At 42.0% G+C, this 27,436-nt stretch overlaps 1 protein-coding gene and 1 long non-coding RNA gene across 7 annotated transcripts in view; one reads left to right on the top strand and one right to left on the bottom strand.

Annotated features, from left to right (window-relative positions):
• Positions 1-27,436, bottom strand: part of ADGRG6 (adhesion G protein-coupled receptor G6) — a 538,359-nt gene that overhangs the window by 56,962 nt on the left and 453,961 nt on the right. For all 6 annotated transcript variants that reach the window (XM_072140986.1, XM_072140983.1, XM_072140981.1 and 3 more), the window contains 5 exons: positions 21,751-21,812; positions 19,073-19,280; positions 15,149-15,314; positions 9,350-9,490; positions 385-513 (listed from right to left, as the gene is read on the bottom strand). In XM_072140986.1, the coding sequence (XP_071997087.1) occupies positions 385-513; positions 9,350-9,490; positions 15,149-15,314; positions 19,073-19,280; positions 21,751-21,812 (706 nt within the window). The remainder of the gene's footprint in view (positions 1-384; positions 514-9,349; positions 9,491-15,148; positions 15,315-19,072; positions 19,281-21,750; positions 21,813-27,436) is intronic.
• Positions 23,856-27,308, top strand: LOC140121422 (uncharacterized). Its single transcript, XR_011854083.1, has 3 exons — positions 23,856-23,977; positions 25,865-26,166; positions 26,916-27,308. It is a non-coding gene; the product is annotated as an uncharacterized lncRNA (long non-coding RNA).

The following is a 27,436-nucleotide window of genomic DNA, read 5'->3' on the forward strand; positions in this document are numbered from 1 at the left end:
GCTATACAAGCGGTTTGCACTAAAAAGAACATGTAAAGTCTGACTGAAAACTGGTGCACATCCCTTAGAAAATGTTCCCCATACTGTTGCAGTAAGTGAACTACTAATTCTCTGTTTGATGATTATGATGATGATGATGATGCAGTAAGTTATCTCACTTTCACACTTCTTTACACTCCGCTGAATAGGGCAATTATTTCTACCTGTCCCTCACAGCCTGCTCTCCCTAGCTCCCTATTTTCCATAAAATTGCCAATTGGCAATGGAAATTATTACAACTGTAGTTATATCTGCATTCTATTCTTCTCCTTTGCTAGCCCACATGTGAAAAATATTCTTGTGTGCATGAAGACAAGGTATATGCAGGGTGTACATATTACTCACTTGATTTGTCCGATGCTTAACAATTATCTTGACTGGATCAGTGAGGTCCCGTATTGAGATATTTCCAATGCTACAGGCTATTACATAACTGTTCAGTTTCTGTTTTTTTGCAGCATTCAACTGAGAATCCTATTGAGAAAAAAAAAAAAATTCTAACATGTCTTTTATTGATATTAATAATTTCTAGTTGTAAACGTAGTTTGTGGAAAACATTTATTAATCAAATCTCTCTCTCCTGCTAATTTCATAACTTATTACCCCTTGTTTATGACGTCTACTTAAATTTAGTAGCTTATTGTGATATATGTAATGAATGTTACATACCATGGTAAAAATACAGAGTGAAAGAATCACAAGACAGATACATGGTCCACATAATTTACCACCTATTCACATAAAAAATAATTTATGAATCGTCACTGCAGTATGACTTTGGAGATCTCCGCCAACCATTAAAAAATTCTTCTTTGTCCCTGTATAAATTGACCAATGATCTTGCATCCCCCATTTATGGGTTGAAAGGTATAGTAATGCATCAGTCCCATGGACCTAGGGGTGGGATCCGAACAGCTCACCCACTAAGATCATGACTAGCTCGCTGAGCTAGGGTGTACCAGAGCAGAGAGCCAGCCCCCATTGCTTGGTTGGTATTTTCAGCCCCCCTGCTCTCTGTCTGCCCAGCACTTGTGATGTCACCACACTTTCTCTGCACCGTAGCTCCAGCATCTAGATGGAGAGAAGGCACAAGTAGAGGAACAAAATAAATATGTTTTTTTTTAACCATTGGCTACTGTGGGGCATCACTGTGACTGCTGGATACTGTGGGCAATGTTATGGATACTGGATGCATCACTGTGATTACCAGCTCCTGGGGGCATTATTGGGACTGCTGTCTACTGGATGCATCACTATGACTACTGGTTACTGGGGGCAATATTGTAGCTACTGGGGCAACACTAGTAAAGTAAGACTATTGGCTAATTTTACTAGTGGCTACGGGAGGCAGGCACTGTGACTACTGGATGCTGGGGAATGCTGCATTGACTATTGGCTACTATGTGTGGGCAAGGAGAACCATTTGCAGGCACAGTGACTTGATTATCTACTGAGACTGGGTGCTTTGACTATATTGGTTCCTGTGTGGACCAGAGAAATAAATCCAGGAATTGCTCGTCTTAGGAATGCAAGGGTTAGATCAACTTTACTGTGGTAGCATATAGCATGTCACGCTTTGACGGACTTTCAGTCTTTTTCAAACAATACAATAAATGCAAAAATAATGGAGCACATTTACTTACCCGGCTGACCAAGTTCACCCAAAGTGCATCGATTCACTAAGATCGTGCGCCCAATTTCCAGCATTTGTCGCTTCCCCACTCAGGTCCGCCAGAGTTCACTTTCTTCTTCCCGCTGCATGTAAGTGCATTGGTTGTGACATAATTTAAATATTGAATCCCTCGCTTAGTCCGAATCAGTTGGATCGTCAAACGCCCCCCCCACCCGATTTAAATATGCATAGGGAGCGTGGTTTGGTCTTCATACAATGCTGTGTTTTAGTATGACATGCACATGACAGCTGTCGCTCTTAGAATCGCTTCACTCTTCACTTCCATGTGCAATTACAGAGGACAACTTCACCAAATAAGCTAAGCGGGACTGACAAGGTAACGTCTGTGCCAGCTCGAAAGGACTGAGCTGAGGGCTAAGATCCCACTATAACATCAAAGAGTGCACTCTTTTTACACTGACATCAGATGATTCCATAGATTACGACAGAACCTGTTCTGTTAAATGCGGATACATGTAGAAACCCCCCAAAAGAGTGGAGAGGGTGTTGGCAGTAATTTTGCATTGACGTCACTGATCATTTTGCCCTTCATTTCACCCGTCAATGTACTCTTTTAATTGGTCAATAATTCATCAGTATTGCTAAAACCAAAAACAAACAGGAGTTGATCCAGAATAGAGATGAGCAGTAAATGGGATATTTGCATGTCCTCTGTGTTCTGTATCTACTCCTGCTTTTGGCTATCAATCCTGAAGCTTCTTATCCTTTGGACAGATGAAATGAAGGGGAAAACCAAACAGTGGCAACGTCATAGAGTGGTGGAGGGTGAAAACAGCATTATGGAAATCACAGGGTGTTCCAGGGAGACAGTGGTCAGTTGGCAGTAGCATGAGTAGGCTACAGAGTGGCACAATGACAAATTATGTAGGTGGCGGAAACATGGTAGGCCACAAATGGCACAATGATCAGAGTGTGGAGGTGGCGACAGCAGAAGCAGGAGCCCACAGGTGGCAGCAACATGGTGGCAGCAAAATGGAAAGCCATAGAGTGGTCCAATGACAGAGCGTGGAGGTGGCAGCAGCAGCATCAGCAGCAGCAACAGGAGGCCACAAAATGTCACAATGATAAGAGTGTAGTGGTGGCGGCAGCAGAAGCAGCAGCAGGAGCCCACAGGTGGCAGCAACATGGTGGCAGCAACCTGGAAAGCCACAGAGTGTCACAATGATATAGTGTGAAGGTGCCATTAACAGGAGCCCACAGGTGGCAGCAAAATGATGGCAGCAACAGGAAAGGCCACAGGGTGGTACAATGATATAGTGTGGAGGTGGCAACAGTAGCAGCAGGATCCCACAGGGTAGCACAATGATATAATGTGGAGGTGGCATCACAACAGCAGGAGCCCACAAAACCCAGAGCAGAGGAGGCAAAATTGTGGCACAATGAAATGAAATGAAATGAATTTGAATTCAAAATATTCAATGTAAATTTTAATTTGTAGATTCGAGACGCCACATGCATAATACATTAAAGTTTTCCTGAAAATATCAGGTCTTTGAAAAAAAAGAACTGCAAAGGCGGCAGCAGCAGCAGCATGAGGTCAGAGGTGTGGAGGTGGTGGCAATGATATAGCGTGGAGGTGGCGTCAGCAGCAGCAACAGGAGCCTGCAGGGTGGCACAATGATATAGTGTGGAGGTGGCATCAGTTGCAGCAGCAGGAGCCCGCAGGGTGGCACAATGATATAGTGTGAAGGTGGCATCAGCAGGAGCCTGCAGGGTGGCAAAATTGTGCCACCCTGCGGGCTCCTGCTGCTACTGATGCCACCTTCACACTATATCATAGTGTGGAGGTGGTGGACAATTCCAATCCCTGGTAAAGATGGTAGGAGGCAGATGGAGCAACTGGCAGCAGATGTGTGGCATCAGGCGGGTGGTAGCATCAGAATAGTGGCTGAGGCAGGTAGTTAAAAACCCAGACTCATTTCTCAACGTTTGGAGGAGGCGTCATGGCTGACCTAATGTGATGCATTAGGCATTGGTCAGTTGAAATCCTGGCAGATCCAAGCCCGATTCATCATGACGGAGGTCAGTCTCTCCTCATTACGGGTGGACAAGCGAGTTCTCCTTGGAGTAACGATGGCCCTTGCCGCACTGAACACCCGCTCTGATGCCATTCTACTGGCCGGGCAGGACAGCTTCTCTACTGCTCATGAAAGAATCCAGGCTTAAGCTGCTGCTGATGGAACTGCTACTGATCCTACCCCCCAGCTCACCACAGCAGCCGTAGCAGTAGTACGTGAACAATGACTGCCAGGAATCCCCCGGACAGACCTGACAGAGGATGGACAATGGCGCACATAGGCAGCTACCAACTGTGTACTCAATATTTCTCGATGGTATGCCAGTTGTTCCTCCCTCTCAGCAGCTGGAAAAAAGTCACCCATTTTTGACCGGTACTGAGGGTCCAAGAGGGTGGAGAGCTATGGTGGATGTTGATTTTCGTCTGAAAATGAACAGGACAGAGGTTGGGTGAGGACAGGCGATGAGGGCTGCTGACCTGCTCCTGGGCCATGCCAACCCTCGGACTTTTGGCTGGGGTTGTCAGATGTTATATTTGAGGAATTGGGTGACGGCAGTTCTGGCCTCACAGAAGCTGATGCTGCTACTTCCCCTGACTGTTCTGCGACCTCTGCCTGCTAACAGTCCTGCCTGCTAACAGTCCTGCTACCATCTTTCTGTCTGGCATAGTGGTTAATCAACTACATGGATTTGACACTTATTTGTTGCTCTCAACTTTAGCAACAAAAAAGTATTGGAATTTGTGTTATACAGATACCCCTCAATGGACACTCTGTAATTGGAGTGAAAATTACTCTATAAACTACGTGGATTTGACACGTAAATCTTGCTCTGAACTTTAGCAAAATATTGGAATTTGCAATATACAGATCCCCAAAAATGACACCCTTGTATTGGAGCAGAAATCCCTACAGAAAGTATGTGGATTTCATACTGATTTCTTCCTATTCACTTCAGCAACAAAAAATAAGTGCTATTTGTGTTATACAGAAGCACAAGAACTGACACCTTGGGATTGAAGCAGAAATCACTACAGAAAGTATGTGGATTTCACAATTATTCTTCCTATTCACTTCAGCAACAAAAAAGAACTTCTATTTGTGGTATAGAGAAGCACAAGAACTGAGACCCTGGGATTGGAGCAGAAATCACTACAGAAAGTATGTGGATTTCACATTGATTTCTTTCTCTTCACCTCAGAAACAAAAAAGAACTGCTATTTGGGGTATACAGAAGCACAAGAACTGACACCCTCGGATTGAAGCAGAAATCACTACAGAAAGTATGTGGATTTCACACTGATTTCTTTCTCTTTACTTCAGAAACAAAAAAGTACTGCTATTTGGGGTATAGAGATCCCCCAAAACGGACACCCTTGGAGCAAAAATCACTACAGCACAGTACAGTAGAATCAGCTGGACACTACAGGTAGCACTTGCAGTGTGAAGTGCCGGGATTTAAAAATGGCTGCCTCTTTTTATAGTCTGTGTGACATCACATAAGCCTGCCGGTTACTGATAGGCTTACAGGTCTGCAAATGTGATCAAGGGTGTTCCTTTCTCCTTCCCAGATTTCTCTGCCCCATGTAACACATTGTACTCGGGCCATTTTGGTAATAAAGGAGGGGAAAAAAAATCTTGGTTCCTATGAGTCGTTAGAATTGATTCGCCCATACATCAATGTTATCCTTATAAAAAAAAAAAAAATGTCAGTTTCCTAGAGACACAGAGGTTTTCGACTCTCTCTTCAGACATGATGAGACCATTTGTATACGTTCCAGCTCTGGTATTGGATATACTATGTCTGTGTATGCATACACGTATTGCTTTGGTTTATACCTATTCCATTTTAACCGCTTTGACTTTTGTTAATTGCTAATTTCAATAAAGTTTGATTGAACAGAAAAAAAATATGCCAACTTAAAGCAGACATGGTTATTGTTGATTAATAACCTATTGGGAAGGTTAAAATAACTGTAAGTTCAGTATAACATTTAGAAATCAAAAAATTGCTAATTTTCAGATTTTTTTCTAAATAAATGCAAAACATTTCAACTTTCAACCAAGATATACCACTAAAGTGAAGTACAACATGTCATGAGCAGAAAATCTGAAAATCACCTTGGTAAGTTAGAGTACTCTAGAGTTATAATCGCATATAGTGACACATGATAGATTTGAAAAGTCGGGCTGGGACCTTAAGGGGTTAAAGAAGCACAGGAAACAGAATAAAGGCACTTAATTGTATTTTAAAAAAGTCCTTGAATGTCACTTCTTTCTATAATTTAGAAGAGGTAGTCCCATGAGAGCCTATGAAATATGTTTTCTATATCAAGGGCCAAGGGCCAAGGGGTCTATTAGAGATGAGCGAGTATAGTATTAGCGTACTCGAAACACAGTGAAGAATACAATGAAAACAGAGAACACAGTGAACACAGGATCATTTAAGTGAAGAACACAGTGAAGATGTTACGTACATCTGCTAATTTATCCGAAGACACACCGTGCTGAACGGTGTTCTTCACAATAGTATGTGAAGAACTATATGTGTGAAGAACACATTGCAGATGTATGGAAACAGATTGGGGGGCGGGCCGTTAGACGATCTGACAGATTCAGACAGCGCGCAGAATTTAACATTGCAAATTGTGTCGCAAGACATGCACTCACATACACCGGGAAGAAGGTGAACTCTGGCGGACCTCAGTGGGGAAGTGACAGATGCAGGATCTCGGGCGCACGATGTTGGTGAATCGCGCCGGACCTCATCTTCGTCGGACCACCCGGATCGGGGATCACGACATGACCGGGTAAGTAAATGTGCCCCAATATGTTTATAGATGCACCAACAACCACAGTACAGCACAAAATGCCACACCAGAAATGATAAATACCATAGTACAGCAATAAATACCAACTCAGAAACCAAACACTACATTCAGAGGAGATAATAATAGTGCTGCAGACTCCAGAGCATACAAATAATACTAGAAAACACATAGCAGACTAAAAATACTACAGACCCCAAGAGCATAAAACTACTGATTGTCAGGCTTCTGGGGTATGAACCCACTGGACCACCGTGGACGATGACACGTCGACACCTAGAACTGGAATCTAAGTGGCACCAGGTTTGCACCAGAGCCCACCACAAGGCGGGTTGGTCTTGCTGTGGCGAGGTACCACCAGGTCGCTTCACAGGTGCGACTTCTCCGCAGTGGCAGCCATGGCTGAGGTACAATGTCAGCACGCAAGTTCATGGCCGGGGACATGCAGGAGGTCAAGACAGGTGGCAAAGGTTCCAGGGTCACAACAGGGAATCCAAGCACTAGGCACAGGAGAAAGCTTTCTCGATGGCATAAAGCATGAAGATCCGGCAGGGAATGCTGGGAGATGCAGGCTTTTATCAGTGATGTGCTGGCCTTTTAAATTTCTGAAGCTGGAGCATGCCCGCCCTAGGAGACAGGAACTCGTACGCACAGCCGCCGGGTGGGAATCAGGAACGAGGAGAGGTAAGAGAGCAGTGGGGCGCTGGGGCACACAGGGGGTCACAGGTGAGCCTGTGACCCGAGACAAGTCAGAATTTTCTTACATAGAGCCGGTCTGACATAGGTCTTGCCAAGAGGTAGTTGACAAAGATCCACCAGAGTAGCAACAACCAGTTGTTCAGGAGAATGTGCCGAGGAGCTGGTTCTTCACCTATAAAATCAGAGGCATGGGATAGGACGTCAGCCTTGACATTCTTCTCGGCAGGGCGGAAGTGGATCAGAAGGTTGAAACGTGAAAAGGAGAGTGACCAACAGGCTTGCCTAGGGTTGAGGCGTTGGACTGTCTGGAAATACAGGAGATTCTTATGATCTGTATATATGAAGACCTTTAGGCCCTTTCTGGGTGAGCACCGCCCCTGCACCTAAATAGGACACATCAACCTCCAGGTGAAAGGGCTTCTCTGTATCAGGCCTAGTGAGGAGGCAAAGGCATACACAAAGGCATTGGTTCCTCTGCAAATTGTACGGCCAGAGGCCGAAGCAGCCTTTGGAAGGCGGGTGCCAAGAGAGGTAACGCCGAACCGGGGCTTGTGGATGCTCAAGACATAAATCCTCAGTGCGCTCCTTAAACCAAACATCAATCCGAGTGGCCAGATTGATGAGACCACTCAGAGTAGAGGGCAGGTCACATACAGCCAATGCGTCTTTGATTTGAGCCAAAAGTCCTTTTTTAAAGGTTTCAGTTATGGCTCTCATTCCAGCTGAGGAGACTTGTGCAGGTTCCTCAAAAATGGACCGGAATTCCGCCAGGAATGCTGTGTGAGTAGCCGTGACCGGATCGTCCCTGTCCCAGAGAGGGGTAGCCCAGGCCATGGCCTTTCTGGAGAGGAGGCTGATGATGAATGCCACCTTGGACCATTCAGTGACAAACTGAGATGAAATGAGTTCAATGTGCAAGGAGCCCTGAGTGATAAAGCCCCTGCACAGCTTGGGGTCCCCATCGTACTTGGTAGGCATAGAGAGTCTCAGCATTGGTTCAGCGGTAGGTATAGAGATTGAGTGGAGAGACAAGGAGAGTCAGAGAGCGCTCCTATGGTGTATTACCCTTAGTCAAATGAATATTGCTGATGTGATGTTACACTAACCTTTTAGGGTTGTGCACAAAGGGCACAACTCCTCTTGCAGCCGGTAACAAGACTGATTGCCGTGCCCGATCCCATTGTTCGCTCTCCTGTGGACAGTATGCAATGTTCGGAAGCATCCAATTCGGGTGCGTTTATCCTCTCCTCCAGTTTTGGGAAGTAAAGAAGGCGCTGGTTTGCTCTAGATGTTTTTTGTTGAAAAACTGTTTTATTTAAGCCATAGACGGCATTAAAATTGACTTAACAATAAAAAGTTGTTAAAAGTTTAAAAAAGCGGAATGACGCGTTTCGCGCTTGAACTAAGCGCTTCCTCAGATTCCTGGTACTTAAGGCATTTGAACATAGTGCCTTAAATGTGTATATTGTTACCTTTAATGTAATATGATACCTTTGATTTAACAGGTAAATTAAACACAGAGCTTTTTGAGAACCCATAATATTTAAGCTGAAATGTTATAACATTAGTGATGAGACTCCCATGGATCACAAGCAAGGGGGTCCCATTGCACATGGAGATGACTTGAGCATCCGGTTGCGTATGCACAGCATGCCTCATTCATCTCTATGGAGCTGATGGCAATCTCCTTCAGGTCCATAGAGATCATGCATCAAATGCATTCGTGACTGGCTTCTCTTGTCAGGGACACCTGATGTGAGGTACATCGGACACCCATTCTTGATATCTTAGTGTTGGGATAGGCCCTATCCACAGGATCTCCTGTGGATAGGGCCTAACTTTCTACAACGGGAGAAGCCCTTTAAGTAGATGAATTGGAAGCTCACTGGACCAACAGAGCTTTTTGATGTGTGTAAAAAACATTACCATTAACAATAGTAATTAGCTGAAAGGAGCTAATAACATAAACAAAATGGAACCAATTACTTCCTTCAAACCATCCCTAATTTTAAAAAGAAATATTGCAATCTATAAACAATACAAAAAAGTACTTGTTTAAATTAACATTTACTTGCCTGAAAAAGTCCAGCTTTGCTAAAAAAGGTAAACTGGGCTCTTGACACTGTAGAGATATCACTTTGACTTAAGTTTGACAACAGGCTAGATGGAAGGACAACAGATGCCAACGGATTATCTTGATTTTTCTTCATGTCAATCTGTTGAAGAATAATATTGAAATAAACAACACATTTTTGTTTTACATGTAATATTACTAATGTTTCAGATAAAGTCCCATATTTAATAGTCACGAGGTTGGTGTGCCACCATAACAACTTATCACCTTTTCATAGGATTCACAATAAATGTTTCTAGGGTGGGAAAAAAAAATACTGTGCCTCCTTTTCCCACCATATATAAGGCTGCTCCCTCTACAAGAATGTATGACTTTCAAGTTGCCTAGAGCCATAAGTTAAAATAATAGCCAAAACCAATTAGTCTTTGTCGAACAGCAGGGACACACAAATATAAATAGTGTTGCATTGATAATTTTTTACATCTTGTCAGTGCAATAAAGGCAACTGACAAGTCGGCATATGTTTCAGCAAATCATGTAAAAAATAGCCAAACAGTAATTAAAGCAATCACTCTGACACTGTGATGGACTATGGCGACTGTCAGTACCCAATCTATCTGGTCGAAGCTAATTGAATAGCTGTGTATATAATATAAGATGTCTCTCTAAAATAGGTGTATTACAACGATATCCCATTTCAACAGCACTACCAGATGTACACAGTTCCATATTATATTGAATATAAATGAGGCATATCCACTGTAGAGATTCAACTCAAATGGTAGCATTTAGAGAAGTGTCTTTATTTTGGACATAAAAATAACAGGAAAAAGGGCTTGCTCCAGCCGGCAAAACAAAACACATTGTCCAAATGATAAATCTCAGTCCATGTAATTTAGCACAGTACACATTAACAGCCATAGTACCATAGTTCACCCTCCTGGGTTAGGAGCATCTTTTCAGTCCTCAGACATCACACAGCGAGGACCAGCTCTGGTTCTGATATCCACTTTGTTCCACTGGGCTACACACACAGTTAGGGAACCACCCCTTCACCTGACACAGGTGGCTTTTCTTAGGGCTGTAAGCCCTGGCCTGGAACACGGGAGCATGTGACTGAATGATCCAGAAAAAACATCCTCCATGTATCTACCATCCACCACAACACATTGGGGCACATATACTTACCCGTCCCGTCGCGATCCCCGGTGTGCGCGGTCCAACAAGGATTCGGGTCTGCGATTCACTAAGATCGTGCGACCAATTTCCTGCATGTGTCGCTTCCCCGCTTCGGTGTATGTGAGTGCTGATCTTGCAACACAATTTCATTTTTAAATTTTGCCGTTTGTCCGTCAGCCTGCCCCCCGATTTGTGTTGCATGCAAGAGGCTGATCATCCTTAAAATATAGCCAATGTGGTCCAAAATCCTACTCCAAAATTCATGTATTGTCTTATCTACCAAGTACTTAGGGTAAGAACATGTAGCAAAGATTATAACACTGTGGATTTTGCAGTTCTTTTTTCAATTCTTTATTCTTGTAGAAGATGTCTGTTGTAACTGTGGTGAAGGTGTTGCTTCTAAGAACCAATTCACATGCTTTGCATGTACTGCATTTAAAATACCCGACCATCCTGCCCTTATCTAGGCTCATCTTGTTCTGAATCGACGTATATAGCACTAAACCAACCGATGCCTGTAGTTCCTGCCTCTTCTATACAGTGGCTGGTTGAGCTACCCTTTAGTTATTACAGCTTGCACTGAATAGGTCTTTATGAGCTTGCCACATCATGCTGCTGGGATTTTTGTTCATTTCTCAAGGCAGGGGTTTCTGTTGGTAAACAGAAATCTTCAAGTCTGACCACAAATTCTCAATTGGATTAAGGTATGAGATTTTCATGTTTCCAATTAAACTGGTATAGTGCTTTAGCAGTATGCTTTGGGTCATTGTCATGTTAGAAGTTAAACTTTAAATCAATGACAGACTGAAACAGGGTTTGCTCTAGAAATTCCCTGTATAAAGCACCATCCATCTTTCCTCACTGAAAAACATTCCAACAACATGTAGCTGCAACCTCCAAATTTCAATGTGGTATTCTTGTGGTTATGAGATGTGTTGGTTTGTTCCAGCGGTGTCCTGCTTTCTTTGATGAACTAAAAGCTACATTTTGGTCTCATCTGACCAGAGCACCCTCTTCCACAAATTGGAGGAGTCTGCCACATGCCTGTTAGCAAGCCAAATTTTAGCCTTCCTAATTTTGTCAGTTTACTTCCATAAAGCCAGCTTCATTGAGTGCACAGACTATTGTGGTCATATGTACAATATTCCAGACTCTGCTGGGGAGCACAGCAGGTCTCTCAGGGTTATCTTTTACTCTGATAAATACACTTGTTGCATTTTCTAAGAGTTTTAGAGGACAGCCCTTTGCAGGTTTACTGTGATTCCATGTTCTTTCTGTTTGATAATAATGAATTTGATGGTGCTCCAGGAGTCATTAGAGATTTGTATGCATTTTTATGACCCAATCCTGACGTGTAGTTCTCAACAACTTTTACCCTGACTTGTTTGAAGATCTCTTTGGTCTTCATAAGGGGCACATGCATTATTTTTCTTATTTTGCAAATCAAAGACAACATCTGTCTTGCAAATACACATTAGGAACACTGCAACAGACACACTCATCAATGGACTTCTTAAGACCCTGGTTAAGGTGCAAGAAATGTGCAGGTACTCCCAGAAAAAATTTGGAAAAACCATTTTAAATTCAAGACCAAAGCTTGTGTGTGCGTTGGGGCAAACTTTCACTTTCTCCTCATTCGAGGAATGGAAAGCTGAACGGATAATGTGGACAGGCTTGGTGACAGTGGTGGTGCTAGTGGTGGTGGTGACATATCCTTCCTTTGAAGGAAAACAGTTGGCCCTTTGACTGGGAAGGCTGTGGAAGAGGCTGGGTCAACTGAAACAGCTGGTGGAGCCTTAGGTTTTTCCAGGATATTTTGTTTTCTCAGCCACTGCAGCTCATGTTACTCTGCAGGTGCCTACCTATACATGCCTGAGGATTTGCTCATCATAAGTTTTGATGCCTTGAACGTTCTGGCTTTAAGGTGAACTTTGGGTAGGAAATAAAAGGTAACCTGAGGTTTATCTTGTTTGTAAAAAATTACATTTTTCTTCATCCAATAGTACTTTTTGCATAGCATATTTTTAAATCTTAATTAGTTCTTATGTAAATATATACATGGGGTCTCTTTCTAAGGTCCTGTAGCTATCTTATATCTACACTAACCGGCCAGTTTATTAGGTACACCTGTCCAACTGCTCGTTAACACTTAATTTCTAATCAGCCAATCACATGGCGGCAACTCAGTGCATTTAGGCATGTAGACATGGTCAAGACAATCTCCTGCAGTTCAAACCGAGCATCAGTATGGGGAAGAAAGGTGATTTGAGTGCCTTTGAACGTGGCATGGTTGTTAGTGCCAGAAGGGCTGGTCTGAGTATTTCAGAAACTGCTGATCTACTGGGATTTTCACGCACAACCATCTCTAGGGTTTACAGAGAATGGTCCAAAAAAGAAAAAACATCCAGTGAGCGGCAGTTCTGTGTGCGGAAATGCCTTGTAGATGCCAGAGGTCAGAAGAGAATGGTTCGAGCTGATAGAAAAGCAACAGTGACTCAAATCGCCACCCATTACAACCAAGGTAGGCAGAAGAGCATCTCTGAACGCACAGTACGTCAAACTTTGAGGCAGATGGGCTACAGCAGCAGAAGACCACACCGGGTGCCACTCCTTTCAGCTAAGAACAGGAAACTGAGGCTGCAATTTGCACAAGCTCATCGAAATTGGACAGTAGAAGATTGGAAAAACGTTGCCTGGTCTGATGAGTCTCGATTTCTGCTGCGACATTGGGATGGTAGGGTCAGAATTTGGCATCAACAACATGAAAGCATGGATCCATCCTGCCTTGTATCAACGGTTCAGGCTGGTGGTGGTGGTGTCATGGTGTGGGGAATATTTTCTTGGCACTCTTTGGGCCCTTGGTACCAATTGAGTATCGTTGCTACGCCACAGCCTACCTGAGTATTGTTGCTGACGATGTCCATCCCTTTATGACCAAAATGTACCCAACATCTGATGGCTACTTTCAGCAGGATAATGCGCCATGTCATAAAGCTGGAATCATCTCAGACTGGTTTCTTGAACATGACAATGAGTTCACTGTACTCAAATGGCCTCCACAGTCACCAGATCTCAATCCAATAGAGCATCTTTGGGATGTGGTGGAACGGGAGATTCGCATCATGGATGTGCAGCCGACAAATCTGCGGCAACTGTGTAATGCCATCATGTCAATATGGACCAAAATCTCGGAGGAATGCTTCCAGCACCTTGTTGAATCTATGCCACGAAGAATTGAGGCAGTTCTGAAGGCAAAAGGGGGTCCAACCCGTTACTAGCACGGTGTACCTAATAAAGTGGCCGGTGAGTGTATATTGGTAGGAATAATAAGACACATATCCTTGTAGTGTGATCTATTCATGGCCAAATAAAATAAGTTCTGACCGGAGCTCCCGATTCTCTTGCTTCTGTGTGTCTTTCACTTCCAATATATCACTCACAAAATAGAGCAGTTCATACTCCTCCAGCACAAATTCCTGAATCCTCTGATAAGAATATACCGCTATTCAGACCAACACTCCTGCGTTTTTCCTGTGACCTCCTCCGTATGCAACATATGTTGCGGTGGATCGCTGGAAGAAATTCACCCGCAGATAGCGTAGTACAGTTTAACACTCAGGATTTATTTCGGTTAAAAAAATACTCACAAAAGAGCGATAAAAACATACAGTGCGAAACCCAGGGTCGGGCGAGAACGTGTAGCTGGCGTCCCATATTCGAGTTTTATATGCACATTTTTATCGCTCTCTTTTTTATTTTAAGCTAAATAAATCCTGAGTGTAAAACTGTACTACGCTATCTGCGGGTGAATTTCTTCCAGCAATCTACCGCAGACTTTGGAATCTGTTCCTTATGGAATAGATATACTGGTTTGGCTTAATCCCACATCATGTTTTTAGACTTCTTGTAGGTCATACTTGATGTTAAGGGGGCTGCCTTTCAAAGTAGCAAAAGGAGGTATTGTTTTCCATTTAACACCTTGGAAAACTTATTTGCATTCTTCAAAGAATTCCCTAGTGGAGCATCTATGGCTTTAAGTCTCCACACGCCCTTAAGGTGACCTACTGTCTGACCCTTTGTTTTTTATGGGGGAGATGAAGTGAAGCAAGTTCAGTACTTTTATTAGTCAAAGAGAACCTGTCACCAGGAAAGTCATTTTAGCTGTTGACCGGTTCCAATAGCCTATGTTATGCTGTTCTTAAAATTGCCTTCGCTTGCATGTTGAATCCTTTCTGTTTTTTTTTTTACGGAACTTTATTTCACGCTAGTTCCGGGAGGGAAAGCAGCTGCAACAGTAGTTAACATGCTTCAGAATGCTGAATAATTTTTTATTTATTTAAATTAGCATAGCACAGGTTATTTGAACCTGTCACCAGCTAAAAATGATGATGACATTCATGATGACAGGTTTACTTTAAATGGATGAGCTTTGCATTATTGAGACATGGCTGTTCCCATGATTGGTGGGAGCAATTGCAGTGTGATTCCCATTAGTTATGGACTAGTCATACGTTGTTATGATGGCATAAAATATTTATTCAGACAATTTATTACCCCAAATTACTGCTTAATAGTTAAATAAAAAAAAGTTTCATGTAACCAAATATATTTTATACTGTACCTCAAAATCAGAACTGTTACTTTGAGCACCAACACTGAAGGATGAGCCATGGTATGAAGTAGCATTTACTTTGGAAACTCCCAAACACAAATTTCGTGACACAATGCTGACAGAAGGTCCTGAGAACTGAATCTTTAAAGCCAAAGCTTCTATTGTTTTTAACGCTCTAAAATAAACAAAAGGTGTAAGGAAAATATTACATGATTAAAATTAACCAGCAACAGTGAGACTGTGGAACTCTCTGCCGCAGGAGGTTGTTATGGCGGACTCTATGTACATGTTCAAGAGAGGCCTGGATGACTTTCTGGAGAGAAAAAATATCATGGGTTATGGGGATAAAACATTTATTTAATTCTTAAAGGTTGGACTTGATGGACTTGCGTCTCCTTCCAGCCTTATATACTATGAAGCTCTAGACATTTTTACAGTTTCCTAATTAAAGGGATTGTCCACTTTAATCATAATAATAATTATCATTATTTATATTGTGCCATCAAATTCAATCAGATTCAAATAAAATAAGACATTACAGAGTAATAACAGTAATATTAAACAATAGGAGTGAGGGCTTACAGTCTATGAGGATGAGGGGTGACACAAGAAATATAAGAGCTTGTATAATGGCCCAGTATTTTTTATGGAATCAAAATTATTTCATAAATAAAAAATGCTGCTGCTTGAACCAGCCACCAGCTGACAATTTATATACAAAGTCCAAAGTCAGTGGGGCTGCAGAGGAGCATTTTCCGGATAACAGACAAGTGGGGATTTAGAATTGGTTGATAAAGAATTAAAGTTGCAAGCAGCTAGTGAGTGTGATAGGCCTGCCTAAATAGGTGCAGCTCTGGAGAAGTCCTGGAGACGTGAGTGGGAGGTTTGAATTAATGAAGAGACTAATTTAAGATCACTGGCAGATCGAAGAGCACAGTTTGGGCAACAGAATGAGAAAAGAGTGGAGAGGCAGGGAGGTGCAGCATTATGAAGAGTTTTGTGGATGAGGGTTATTAGTTTAAACTGTATTTGGAAGGAGAAGGGGCCAGCAGTGCACTGACTGGCAATTATTGGAGGCATCCATGTAGCATTTGGTCTAAAAGACAAGCCTGGCTGCTGCATTGAGAATGGATTGTAGAGGAGAGAGTTTAATAAGTGGAAGATTAGTAGGGAATTGCAGTAGTCGAAAGTGAATCAGAGTGACAATTAGTGTTTAAGAGGTTTCAATTGTAAGAAATGGTCGGATTCCAGAAATGTTTTTAAGGTGCATCCGTCAAGAGCGAGCAGATCGAATATGTGGTGCCTCGGGATTATGATGACATTACAGAAAGAAATGGAGAGAAAAGAAGTTCCATTTTGGAAAGATTAAGAAGAGAGAGATCCAGAGACACTGAAGGCGCAGTCTGTGAGGTAGGAAGAAAACCAAGAGAGTGCAGTGTGCTTCAGGCAATAAAGCAAAGCATTCTTAGGAGGAGCTGGTGGTCCACAGTATCAAACGCTTGCTGCCGAGAGATCCAGAAGAATAAGGAGGGAATAGTGTAATAATCCCTTTGGATTTACTAGTGAGAAGATTATTGGAGACTCTAGAAAGAACAGTTTCAGTGGAATGCATAGAGCGGAAACTAGATCGCAGGAAATTGAGGAGGGAGTTAGCTGAAAGATAGCAGGTCAGTTGAGACTAGACGAGGCATTTCAGGAGTTTGGAGATGAAAGGGAGTTTAGAGACTGGTCGGTAGTTAGCAGCCCTGGATGGGTCCAGGGAAGCTTTCAATAGTAAACTGCTTGCTTGAAGGTAAAGAAAGACAGAAGTTGAAGATTTTAGTGAGGTGAGAAGGGACGACTGGAGAGAGAAACTGTACAAGATGTGAGGGGATGGGGTCACTAGTACAGGTAGTAGGGCTAGCAGTGGAGAGGAGCCTGCAGACATCCTCTGTTACTGGTTCAAAGGAAGAGAGAGGACAGGGTGAAGTAGTTATTGGATTGGGATATTATTTCCTGGCAAATGCAGTCATTTTTATGTTAAAGGAGGTGGCCAGATCTTCAGCCCCAAGGTTTGTAACAAGCAGCCTAACCTTTGTTCTTCGTAAGGAATGAAGAGTCTCAAAGAAACATTTAGGATTGCATTAGGATTGTTATAGAGAGAGAGGATATTAGATTAGTGAAACAGAACTGTTTGGTGAGATGGAGGGTTGTGTTACAGGTTCTAATTTGAAGTGCAGGAAGTCAGCAGATTTTTTCCACCGACTTTCAGAAGTCCTGGAGCACTGCCGAAGGAAACAGATTTTATTTGGTGTGCCAAGGTTGCAAGACTGTGTTGAAATATTCGGACTGAGAGAGGTGCCACGCTATTTAGGGAACTTTTAAGGTTGGGATTATAATGATTAGTAGCATGGTTCGGAAGGGGAGAGAGGAGATGGGGCACAGTGATGACTGCAAAGTTTCTGTGAGACGGTGAGTATCAATGGCACGTGGGTTCCGGAAATTGTAATAAGTGGGCAAGTTCTGTAAAGGAGGGGAAATATTAACAGTAAAAGAGAGAAGGTTATGTACTGAAAGTGGAAAGGCAGTATTAGTGAAGTCCAAGAAGAAAAATGGTCGAGAAACTGGTACGGTTCACTAAGTAAATGGTATAGGATGGATGGAAGAGCTGATGGAGGACACTGAGGGTATAAATGGACGGTAGGTAAGCAGAAAAACAGAAAATATTAGTACAATAATATAAAAGTGTGTTAAGTTAGCACAAATGATTGAAAATGATGGAGAGAATTTATTTTTTTTTCTTTGCAAAATTACCTTTTTTATAATTGCCATATAATAACACACTTGTTCTTATCATACTCTTAGAACACATGCAGCATATGGCTTAGGCAGCCTAAATACACCTACATTTAAAGAGGAGGGGTGAGGCCAGATTCAGATCGGAAAGTAATACAAGACACATGAGACAATGGAGTTTTGGTAAAGCATAACAAACAAAAGTTGCAGCAAGAAAAATCACTAAATTCTAGAAGATCAGAAAAGGGTTCATAAATGTTATTAAGAAATGGAAACCAAACAAGTGAATATACCAGCTAAGTAGAGATGGACAGCGGATTAGCATGGTTCAACCATTTTAAGCACATTCCAGTAAATAATTGATATTGTGTGTGCAGTGAAAAGTTATACAATTTTCCAATATACTTTCAGTATCAATTCCTAAATTGTTTAGTAGATCTACATGGGGAGAGAAAAAGAACTGGACCGCAAATCCACACATCACACAATGGTCTACTGCAGCTAGGCTACATTTTATAAGTAACTTGAGGTTCTTAGTTACATTTTGACCAAATTGTGTAAGCCCACAAACAACTTCACGGTGACTTCATTGTAGTGGGCCCCTATGCTATTGTGTGCGGCATCACATGGCATCCACCACCTCTACCGCACAGCACCGGCAGGGACCAAGACAAGGTTGCCCCCCAGAACCCCTAATAGCAGGCACAGCCCCCATGGCTCCGGATCAAAATGTAACTAAGAACCTCGAGTTGGTTTAGCCTAGCAGCAGTAGATCATTGTGTGATGTGTGGATATGCAGTCCAGTTCTTTTTCTATCCCCATGTTGGGTTAGTATATTCTATCCCTTCATTTATTTTGTTTTTTCCCTGGTACCAGCACTCCGCCCCATTCTTCCATGGTACTTTTAAATTAGCGGGAGACTGTAGTGGCTGCCTACTTCCTCTCAGCTAGTGTCCGAGACCACATGGAACAGTGATCATTCAACATCTGTTACACAAAAATATTAATTATGTGATATAATGTGCTTAAAGTGGACAACCCTAAGTTCTTCAAGTAACATTGTGCAGTAATCTACATTCAATAGTGTTTAAGTAAATTGATTGTTCAAAGATAATTTGCATAGATGCAGCCCACTGAGTAATATGAAATATGACTTACTCAGAAGAGGATTTTGCTAGAACATTATCTGAACTGTTCAGGATGTTAGAAAACACATTTACAACAGTTGATCCCAGTTCAGCATTGATGTTGGCATCATTGACTATTTTCTTAAGTGTTTGTACAACATCATCGACTTTCTCTTGTGTGAGCTCCTGGCCACTCCCAGTAAGGTTTAACAACTGATTAGCCAAATCTTCAGCATTATCTGTAAAATTATAAAGTGCTTAGTCCATAAGACATAAATTTCTTTTGCATATATATTTTCGTCAAAAAAAAAAAGGAGCACGCTTCAAAGTAGATGACTTTAAACTACACTGGTTGCAAGCTGTTTGTGAAAATGATAAAGGCAAACTTTATATAATAAACATAATAATTCCATCTGCTATATAAAGGATTTCAGATATAATCGAAAAAAGAGCAGAAAAAGCCACGAAAAAGATGCTTTATTTAAAGCATAATAAACTTTCAACAAGATTACATAAATCAAATATGCTGATTATAATAGTGAACTTTGTGATATAGTTCTTTCATCAATGCCTTCTAAACGCTATAACTTTTTATTTCTTCTAGTCACCAAAGCTGTATGTGGTCTTGATTTTTTCAGAACAAAATGTAGTTTTTCATAGCACACTTTTGGGTTATATATGTGTTACTGTAGAATTTTTATTAACCCTTTCTGTGAGAGTTTTTTCTAATAAATATTTTCTGCAGTTAAGCCCCTTTCACACTTGGATTTTTCACGCTCATGTTCTGTGTGTACTTTTGATGTGCAGAATTTGCATGGTTATCAATGGGTCTTTTCAGACTTGCATTTTTGTTCATGCACAAACACATGTTTAAATCTAAGCATGGTTTCACCTGCGTGAAAAACACATCATACACATGTAAGTGCAATGCAAGTGCAATGCGTTTTTCACTGATCAATTATCATAGAAGAGATAGACCACAGTCCCTAGTCTTTTTCACACGGGTGAAAAACTGAGACACTGAACAAACTCTGACTGAAAAATGTGGAAACTACATAACATAAAAACATATTTCCCTAGGTCAAAACACACACAAAGCAATACAGAATTTATAGTGTTTATTTTATGAATACCCTTGTATAATTAAATCATTTTGGGGGAATAAACCTTTTCCATCATCACTTTCCAAGCCATAGCTTTTGACATTTTTTGTCAGTTTAATTCCTGTTGCTTTTGAAAGGTCAAATAAAGTAACCTTCTTGAGATTGTAACACCTTTTAATAGCTAACTGAAATATAAGATGTAACAAGCAAGCTTTCAGGAAATCTATGGTCCTTCATCAGGCTTTATTTGACCTATCAAAAGCAACTGTAATGTCTGGCAACTGGCACAATACAAAACTTTTTTTTTGTCAATGTATAAGCAATTTTTTTTTTTTTACTTTGTTGGATTATTTTTCCCCACAAGGGGGTACTGACAGGAGATCACTTTACATCTTTTATAATGCACTGCACAACTTATGTAGTGTAGTGCATTATATTGTCAGTTACTGTCAGTTACTTTTGTATGCCCTAACAGAAACTACTACAGGGAGCACAGGGGTCCCTCAGAGAACCCCCTGTAACATCATCAGCACCTTTTCATTGCTTGTTTGACCGTATTTGACCATAGCGCCTAATAGGTTAAACACCCCGAATCAGAGCTTTTCCAATACCTGGGGTAAGTGCTGAGCTGTGAAAATGCAGCACCAGCAGGACTCGCTGACGCTAGAAAGGTGTGACACAAAGAAGTACCTTAAACGGCCACCGTAAGAACCTGATACAGCGTTTGTTAAGATGTTAAAAAGATATGACCTAGTAAAGGAGGACAGTGAAAACGGAAATGCAAATACTGAAACTAAATTTGCTATAATGCCTTATAACAGATGCACTGTGATTTTTTAATTTCTTTTGACAAGGCGTTGGTAACTTTTTTAGGTGAGTTGTATTTACAAAGTTTCCACCTCATCTCAAAATCTCACTATGCAATGCAATCTACTGTTAAAATAAGGACTTAGACTTAAAGGAAACCTACCACTTGTAGTGGCAGGTTTCCGATGGAAATACCGGGCACCAGCTCAGGGTGAGCTGGTGCCGGAGCTTATTTTAGTTAGTGTTTTAAACCGCGGTATCGCGGTTTAAAACACTTTTTAAACGTTATAGCCGGCGCAGGCAGGTACGCGCTCGGCGCTTACCGTGCACGCGGCTCTCATTCACTTCCTATGTAGCCGCGTGCACGGTAAGCGCCGAGCGGGTACCTGCCTGCGCCGGCTATAAAGTTTAAAAAGTGGTTTTAAACCGCGGTTTAAAACACTAACTAAAATAAGCTCCGGCACCAGCTCACCCTGAGCTGGTGCCCGGTATTGCCATCGGAAACCTGCCACTACAAGTGGTAGGTTTCCTTTAATCCCTGGCTGAATGAGGAAAAACTAATTAGAACATAGATCTAATTATTGCAGCAGGATAAGGATAGTTTTATTTTACAGCAGAGCAGCAATATCAACTATTATGTAGCTCTGTTTTGAGTGAAGCTTGCTGAATGTTTGAATATAAATAATAAATATTCAATTGTATCCATTCACCATTATCGATGCACTTTGATTTGTTGCATTTTTACAGTGTTTGTATGCAGAAGTTTTTATAGAGATATAAAAACAGTTCCTGTTATTACCTGTGCAGTTTTTCTGATCTGGTGGTCCCCAATATGAAGTATAGTTTAGCTGACCTAAATTACTGCAAATAGAAAATAATTTAAAGAACTAAGTAATAATTAGCAAAACAAGATTATTTCTTATTTGTTTGTAATTCATAATTATATTATTTTTACACATAGAGGTAAGGTAATCTTCACATCTGCTTTGGATATTTTCTCTGTTCAATTGCTTAGAAAATGGAATCAAGCCAAACTTGCCTTTTATGATTAATTTCAATATTAAATATATGTAATTTCAATATATGTATTAAATTAATTCAAAGAATAACAATTTCTTATTAGAAATTATCCAAATTAAAGTCGAAGCAATTATTATAATATTTATAAAACAGTTTCAATTTCATGCTACAGCCACGCTGTTCCATTCATAAGGACATGTTAATTACTACAACCTGTATAATCTGATTACCGTATATATTCTCAAGTATAACCTGAGTTTTTAGCACATTCTTTCTTATACTTGAGTCAAGGAAAAAAAAATTGTACTCACCTTCCACCCCCTACCCCCAGCAGGTCCTCTTGTATCCATCGCAGCTCTGGCATCTGCTCCATATTCCAACAGACTGCCGTATGCTGATGTTCTAATGTTTGTGCCGGCATCGGCACACACTATGATGTCAGTGACCAGCTGTCGTCACAATGCCTGCGACTGACCGCTGGGACATGGAGGCAATGCCGGAGAATCACTGTATAGAAGAGGACCAGCCGGGGGGCGGGGATTTGTCGGAAGGTGTGTACACTTTTTTTTCCTACAGGCATTATATTGGGGGCAGGAGCTGCAGGCTATATACTGGGGGGGGGGGGGCTGGCAGGCTATATACTACAGGGGGCTTGCAGGCTATATACTACAGGGGCTGACAGGCTATATACTACAGGGGGCTGGATAGCTATATACCACAGGCGGCTGGCAGGCTATATAATACAGGGGACTGGCAGGCTATATACTACAGGAACAGGCAGGCTATATACTATAGGAACATGCAGGCTTTATACTGGGGGGGCTGTGAACAATGCATTTCCAACCCTCAGTTTATAAGTGAGTCAATAGATTTTTCCAGTTTTTGTGTTAAAACTAGGGGTCATGGCTTATAATCGGGTCGGCTTATACTTAAAGGGGTTGTGTCACCATAGCAAATGGCTGTAATTGGGTCCAATGCATTGTGACAAGTACTTTCACCATTTACACTTATTACAAAATATGCAGCCTTACTGAGATAACTCCCTTTGTTCTTGTTGCTGGCGCCCTCTAGTGGTAGCTGTGTCCCATCCTGAGTTACAGCTGATCTGGCCGAGTCTGCGCACAAGGAGTCAGCAGCTGCTCTGCACTACAGATCAATCCACGGGCTCACAGCTCCTCTCCACACTGAGAGATCAGCTGACACACTGCAGCCAATAGGAAGTGAGAGAGGAGGAGGGGCAGGGATTGTGCTGTGATGGCCACTGCTTACCAGCTCCACAGGACCCTACAGCAGCATATACAAGGTAACTGCACCCAGACATGACATGGCTATCTGCTGCACAGAGGAGTCCTCCCCTAACATGGATCATAGCACGTCACCGATCTCTCCGGCACACGCGCGCCTGCACAACTTAGCACGGCCTGTTTCCCCGTGCTAATTTGCGCAGGCGCGCGTGTGCCGGAGAGCTCGGTGACGTCACCGACTCTCCAGCACGTTAGAATCCGGCGCACGCACGGGCACGCGCATGATGCGCCGTGCCCAAGTGCGGTGCGCCGAGTTATAAGTTAATATAACTTATAAAACGGCGATAGGGGCTTTGTTCCCCTAACAAAAATATGCTCTGGCACCAGCTCACCCTGAGCTGGTGCCATGTATATGCGTCTAAACCTACCACTTTTAAGTGGTAGGTTTCCTTTAAGTACTTTCTGAAAACTTGTCATTAAGGTAGGTATGAGTTGAGTTCAGTAGTGATGGAGGAAACTCTCAATTACAGTAACTTTAAAGGGGTTGTCCTACAGTAATAGAAATATATTGGCTGGGGAGGGCTTTTTATTAAAAAAAAAAAAAAATGTACTCCTTTTACCATGTTCCAGCACCTGATACAGCACTTGGATATAGGGACGGATGGACATGTCAGGCCGACTGGAATTCATAGGAGCAGAGCTTCTATACAGGGGCACAGCTCCAACAGACCACGGTGCAGGACACCGGTAATGCCGGAGCAGGTAGGTGCACATTTATTTTTTTAAAAAGCCCTCCAATGTGAGAGGTAATCCTTTTAAAAATAACACCAAACCTATATTCTAACATGTGGTAACTAGGAACATATAGCTATTTGGAATGTGACTGAAGTCAGCACTGTAAAGGAGAAGGACGGAGCTTCTGGGGGACAAAGCTTATAGTTTGCAGAAGTACATGCATCTTTACTGAACCTGGGGAATGGACGATGTATTGACATATTACATAGTTCTACAATATTTTGGCATAAGTTTATAAAATTTCAGTGCTAATTATAAAAACTTTAATAGAAAAAAATGACAAAAAAAGAGTTCTTTCCACAGTCATTTGTCTGCTAATTCTGAAAGTAAAAAACATGTAAAACATAAAACTATCCTATTATTTTAAATTCTATAAGTATGGTATCTATACATAATAGTGTGATTACACTATTATGTATAGATACCATACTTATAGAATTTAAAATAATAGGATAGTTTTATGTTTTACATGTTTTTTGCTTGATTAAGTACTAATGCCACAGCCATGGTTTTGCTGTGAGCTTATCACAGCGAGTGGATGGAGCTAAATCTTGAACAGAGGGGAGACGTTGGCCCAAAGTCGGGGGTCTATATGAATTAATGGAATGGCATAGGTGTCGCTGCTGGTACAATATGAGCCGCCCGAGCTCATAAAAGTGAACAACACAATAGAAGACAAAATAACAATATACCTGCGCTGACTGTGACTACTGATGCAAACAATGATATATGCAGTGAAGAGATATGTTGGCTGAGGGGGTAAACTGACCTGATTAAAACAGTCTTCAATTGCGGAGGTGGTGATGATCAGGAAGTTTCTCCGAGTGCGAATACTCCCACAAGGTTAATAGGTATCCAATGTAGTAGAAGGCTTTTTCTGTGAGCCAAGTTTGAAGTCAGTCCAAGAGCAGAGCGATTCAGTGTGGGAGCCCCGGCCGGTGGCTCGACCACACGATGAGTCGGAAGTGAATAGTGACATCACTCTAAGTTACAGATGGAGCGGTGGGACATAGGTGAACACGCACCGAACGTGTTTTCAAGGGCTACGGAAAGTCAGGAAACTGACTTATAACCCCACCAACAAATTTGTAGAAGAGTTAAACTCTCTACTACAAGTGGCAATTAAGAATAAAGTGATTTCAAAAGAATGTGCTGATGCACTATTTGTTAAGATACCAAAGACACCTACTCTGTATCTACTCCCAAAGGTGCACAAAAACCCCAACTGCCCCCCGGGTCGCCTGATAATATCGGGGAATGGCGGGCTAACCGAAAATATTGGTAAATTCATAGACCACCACCTGAAGGGTATAGTGGAATGTCTACCCTCATATGTGAGGGATACGTCAGATCTCTTACAAAAAATTGAAGGTATACATATAGAGGAAGACATGGTACTCACCACTTTAGACGTGGAATCGTTGTATACTAGTATCAAACACTGTGATGGTTTAAAGGCAGTGCAAGTTTGCTTGAACACCATAACTCTAGAGGACGTCATGAAAGACTTTGTGATACGGCTGCTGGAGTTTGTTCTCTTTCACAACGTGTTTGTGTTTGGGGAGTCCCTCTACCTACAGCTCCAGGGAACGGCTATGGGGGCGGCATGTGCCCCCTAATATGCCAACCTGTTCCTGGGGCTGTGTGAGAGGGACCTCTTCACGGGCGATCGTGATGTCGAGATGGACCGCGTCATCTTCTGGGTGCGGTACATCGACAACATCCTGATCGTCTGGAGGGGAACGACCCAGCAGCTGGGCACATTTGTCCAGAGGTCAAACTCTAATGATGTTAACATCAAACTCACATATAAATTTAATACAAATAAAGTGGATTTCTTGGATGTCATTCTAGAAAAGGACAAATCGGGATACCTCCAATCAGATGTATATAGAAAAGAAACGGCAGTTAATTCCCTACTTCATGCCTCATCCTCTCACCCACCGCAAACCATCACCACAGTTCCCATGGGACAGTACTTACAAATGAGAAGAATATGCTCAACAGATGAAGCTTTTGAATACCGGGCACGAGAACTCAAACAAAGATTCCTATACAGCCAGAGATCTCTAAGAAAGGCCTATCACAGGGCCAAATCGACACCTAGAATTCAACTACTATACCCAGAGAAGAAGCAACAAAAAGAAGACCAAAAGGTGAGATTTATAACTGAATTTCATTCACAATGGCAACCTATGAAAGAAATCCTAGAACTCTTCTGGCCCTTACTAAGATCAGACCCAGTATTACAAAAATACATCCCTATGCACCCAGGCATAGCAGCCCGTAGATCTAAGAACCTACAGGATATACTAGTCAAAAGCCATTACGCGAGGAAAGAGGCCCATACTTTTTTAGATAATCGAGGCCCAAAATGGGGGTGCAAGCCCTGCGGCCGATGCGTAGCCTGCCCCAATATCATCAAAACTGGGACCTTTTCTGACTCGAAGGCCAGAGAGAGTACATCATCACTCACACCATCTCTTGTAACACAAAGGCAGTAATATATCACGCCACATGCCCTTGTGGCATGATCTACATGACCACTAGGGAACTCGTATCAACGTACGAGATATATAGGCAGTAAGCGACTCGGATTTTTGCACTGGTGGACTCCCAGTGGCAAGACATTTTAAGGAATTCCATGAGTGTAACCCCAATCTTCGTGTCTGCAGTATAGATCACATTAAGGGCAACATCAGGGGAGGTCCCATAGCGCAAAGGTTGGCACAATGCGAGACAAGGTGGATTTGGACTCTCAAAACATTGAATATACAAGGCCTTAACGAGACCCTGAGTTATGCACTGTTTCTCTGACTCCCGACCCGGGCAGCACCGGGCTTTTAATCACTTTTTTTCTTCTTTTCTGTTTTGATTGTTTAATCATTGTATTTTCATTTAGTAGGCTCTGCAAAATATGACGATTTGAGTGTTCTGGGGAGGGCTCCCGTCATCCACAGACATGCCATCCATAGCGACTTGATACGATCCTTGATACAACCGCGACACCATCAAATGGACATCTATTGACATCTGAAGCAGTAACATACTGAACTAACCTTCCGGACCAACTGATTACGAGCTCAAGTCTTATACGGAACCTTTTGCATTTAAGAAACCATATGTTGATCATTCGGATCCATATATAAGTAACCTAATGGTTTGCCATTATTTATTACTATATATATATAGGAACTGAAATATTCCATTGTACAACTGGCCGCATATGAACACATGTACTTATCTGTTACTTACCTGTTACACAATCCCCCATCTACTCATGCACACCATTAACTCACTGACATTAATATGATGTCTCATTCCCAATACAGTTTGATACACCAATAATTTGTGGAGATTTTTAAATGTGCTTCTTATATTTCTCTGAATTATGATATTAGTAGTTTTGAAATGTGATATTTAATA

This window comes from Engystomops pustulosus, chromosome 3 (assembly GCF_040894005.1).
Source record: "Engystomops pustulosus chromosome 3, aEngPut4.maternal, whole genome shotgun sequence".
Classification (NCBI taxonomy): Eukaryota; Metazoa; Chordata; class Amphibia; order Anura; family Leptodactylidae; genus Engystomops; species Engystomops pustulosus.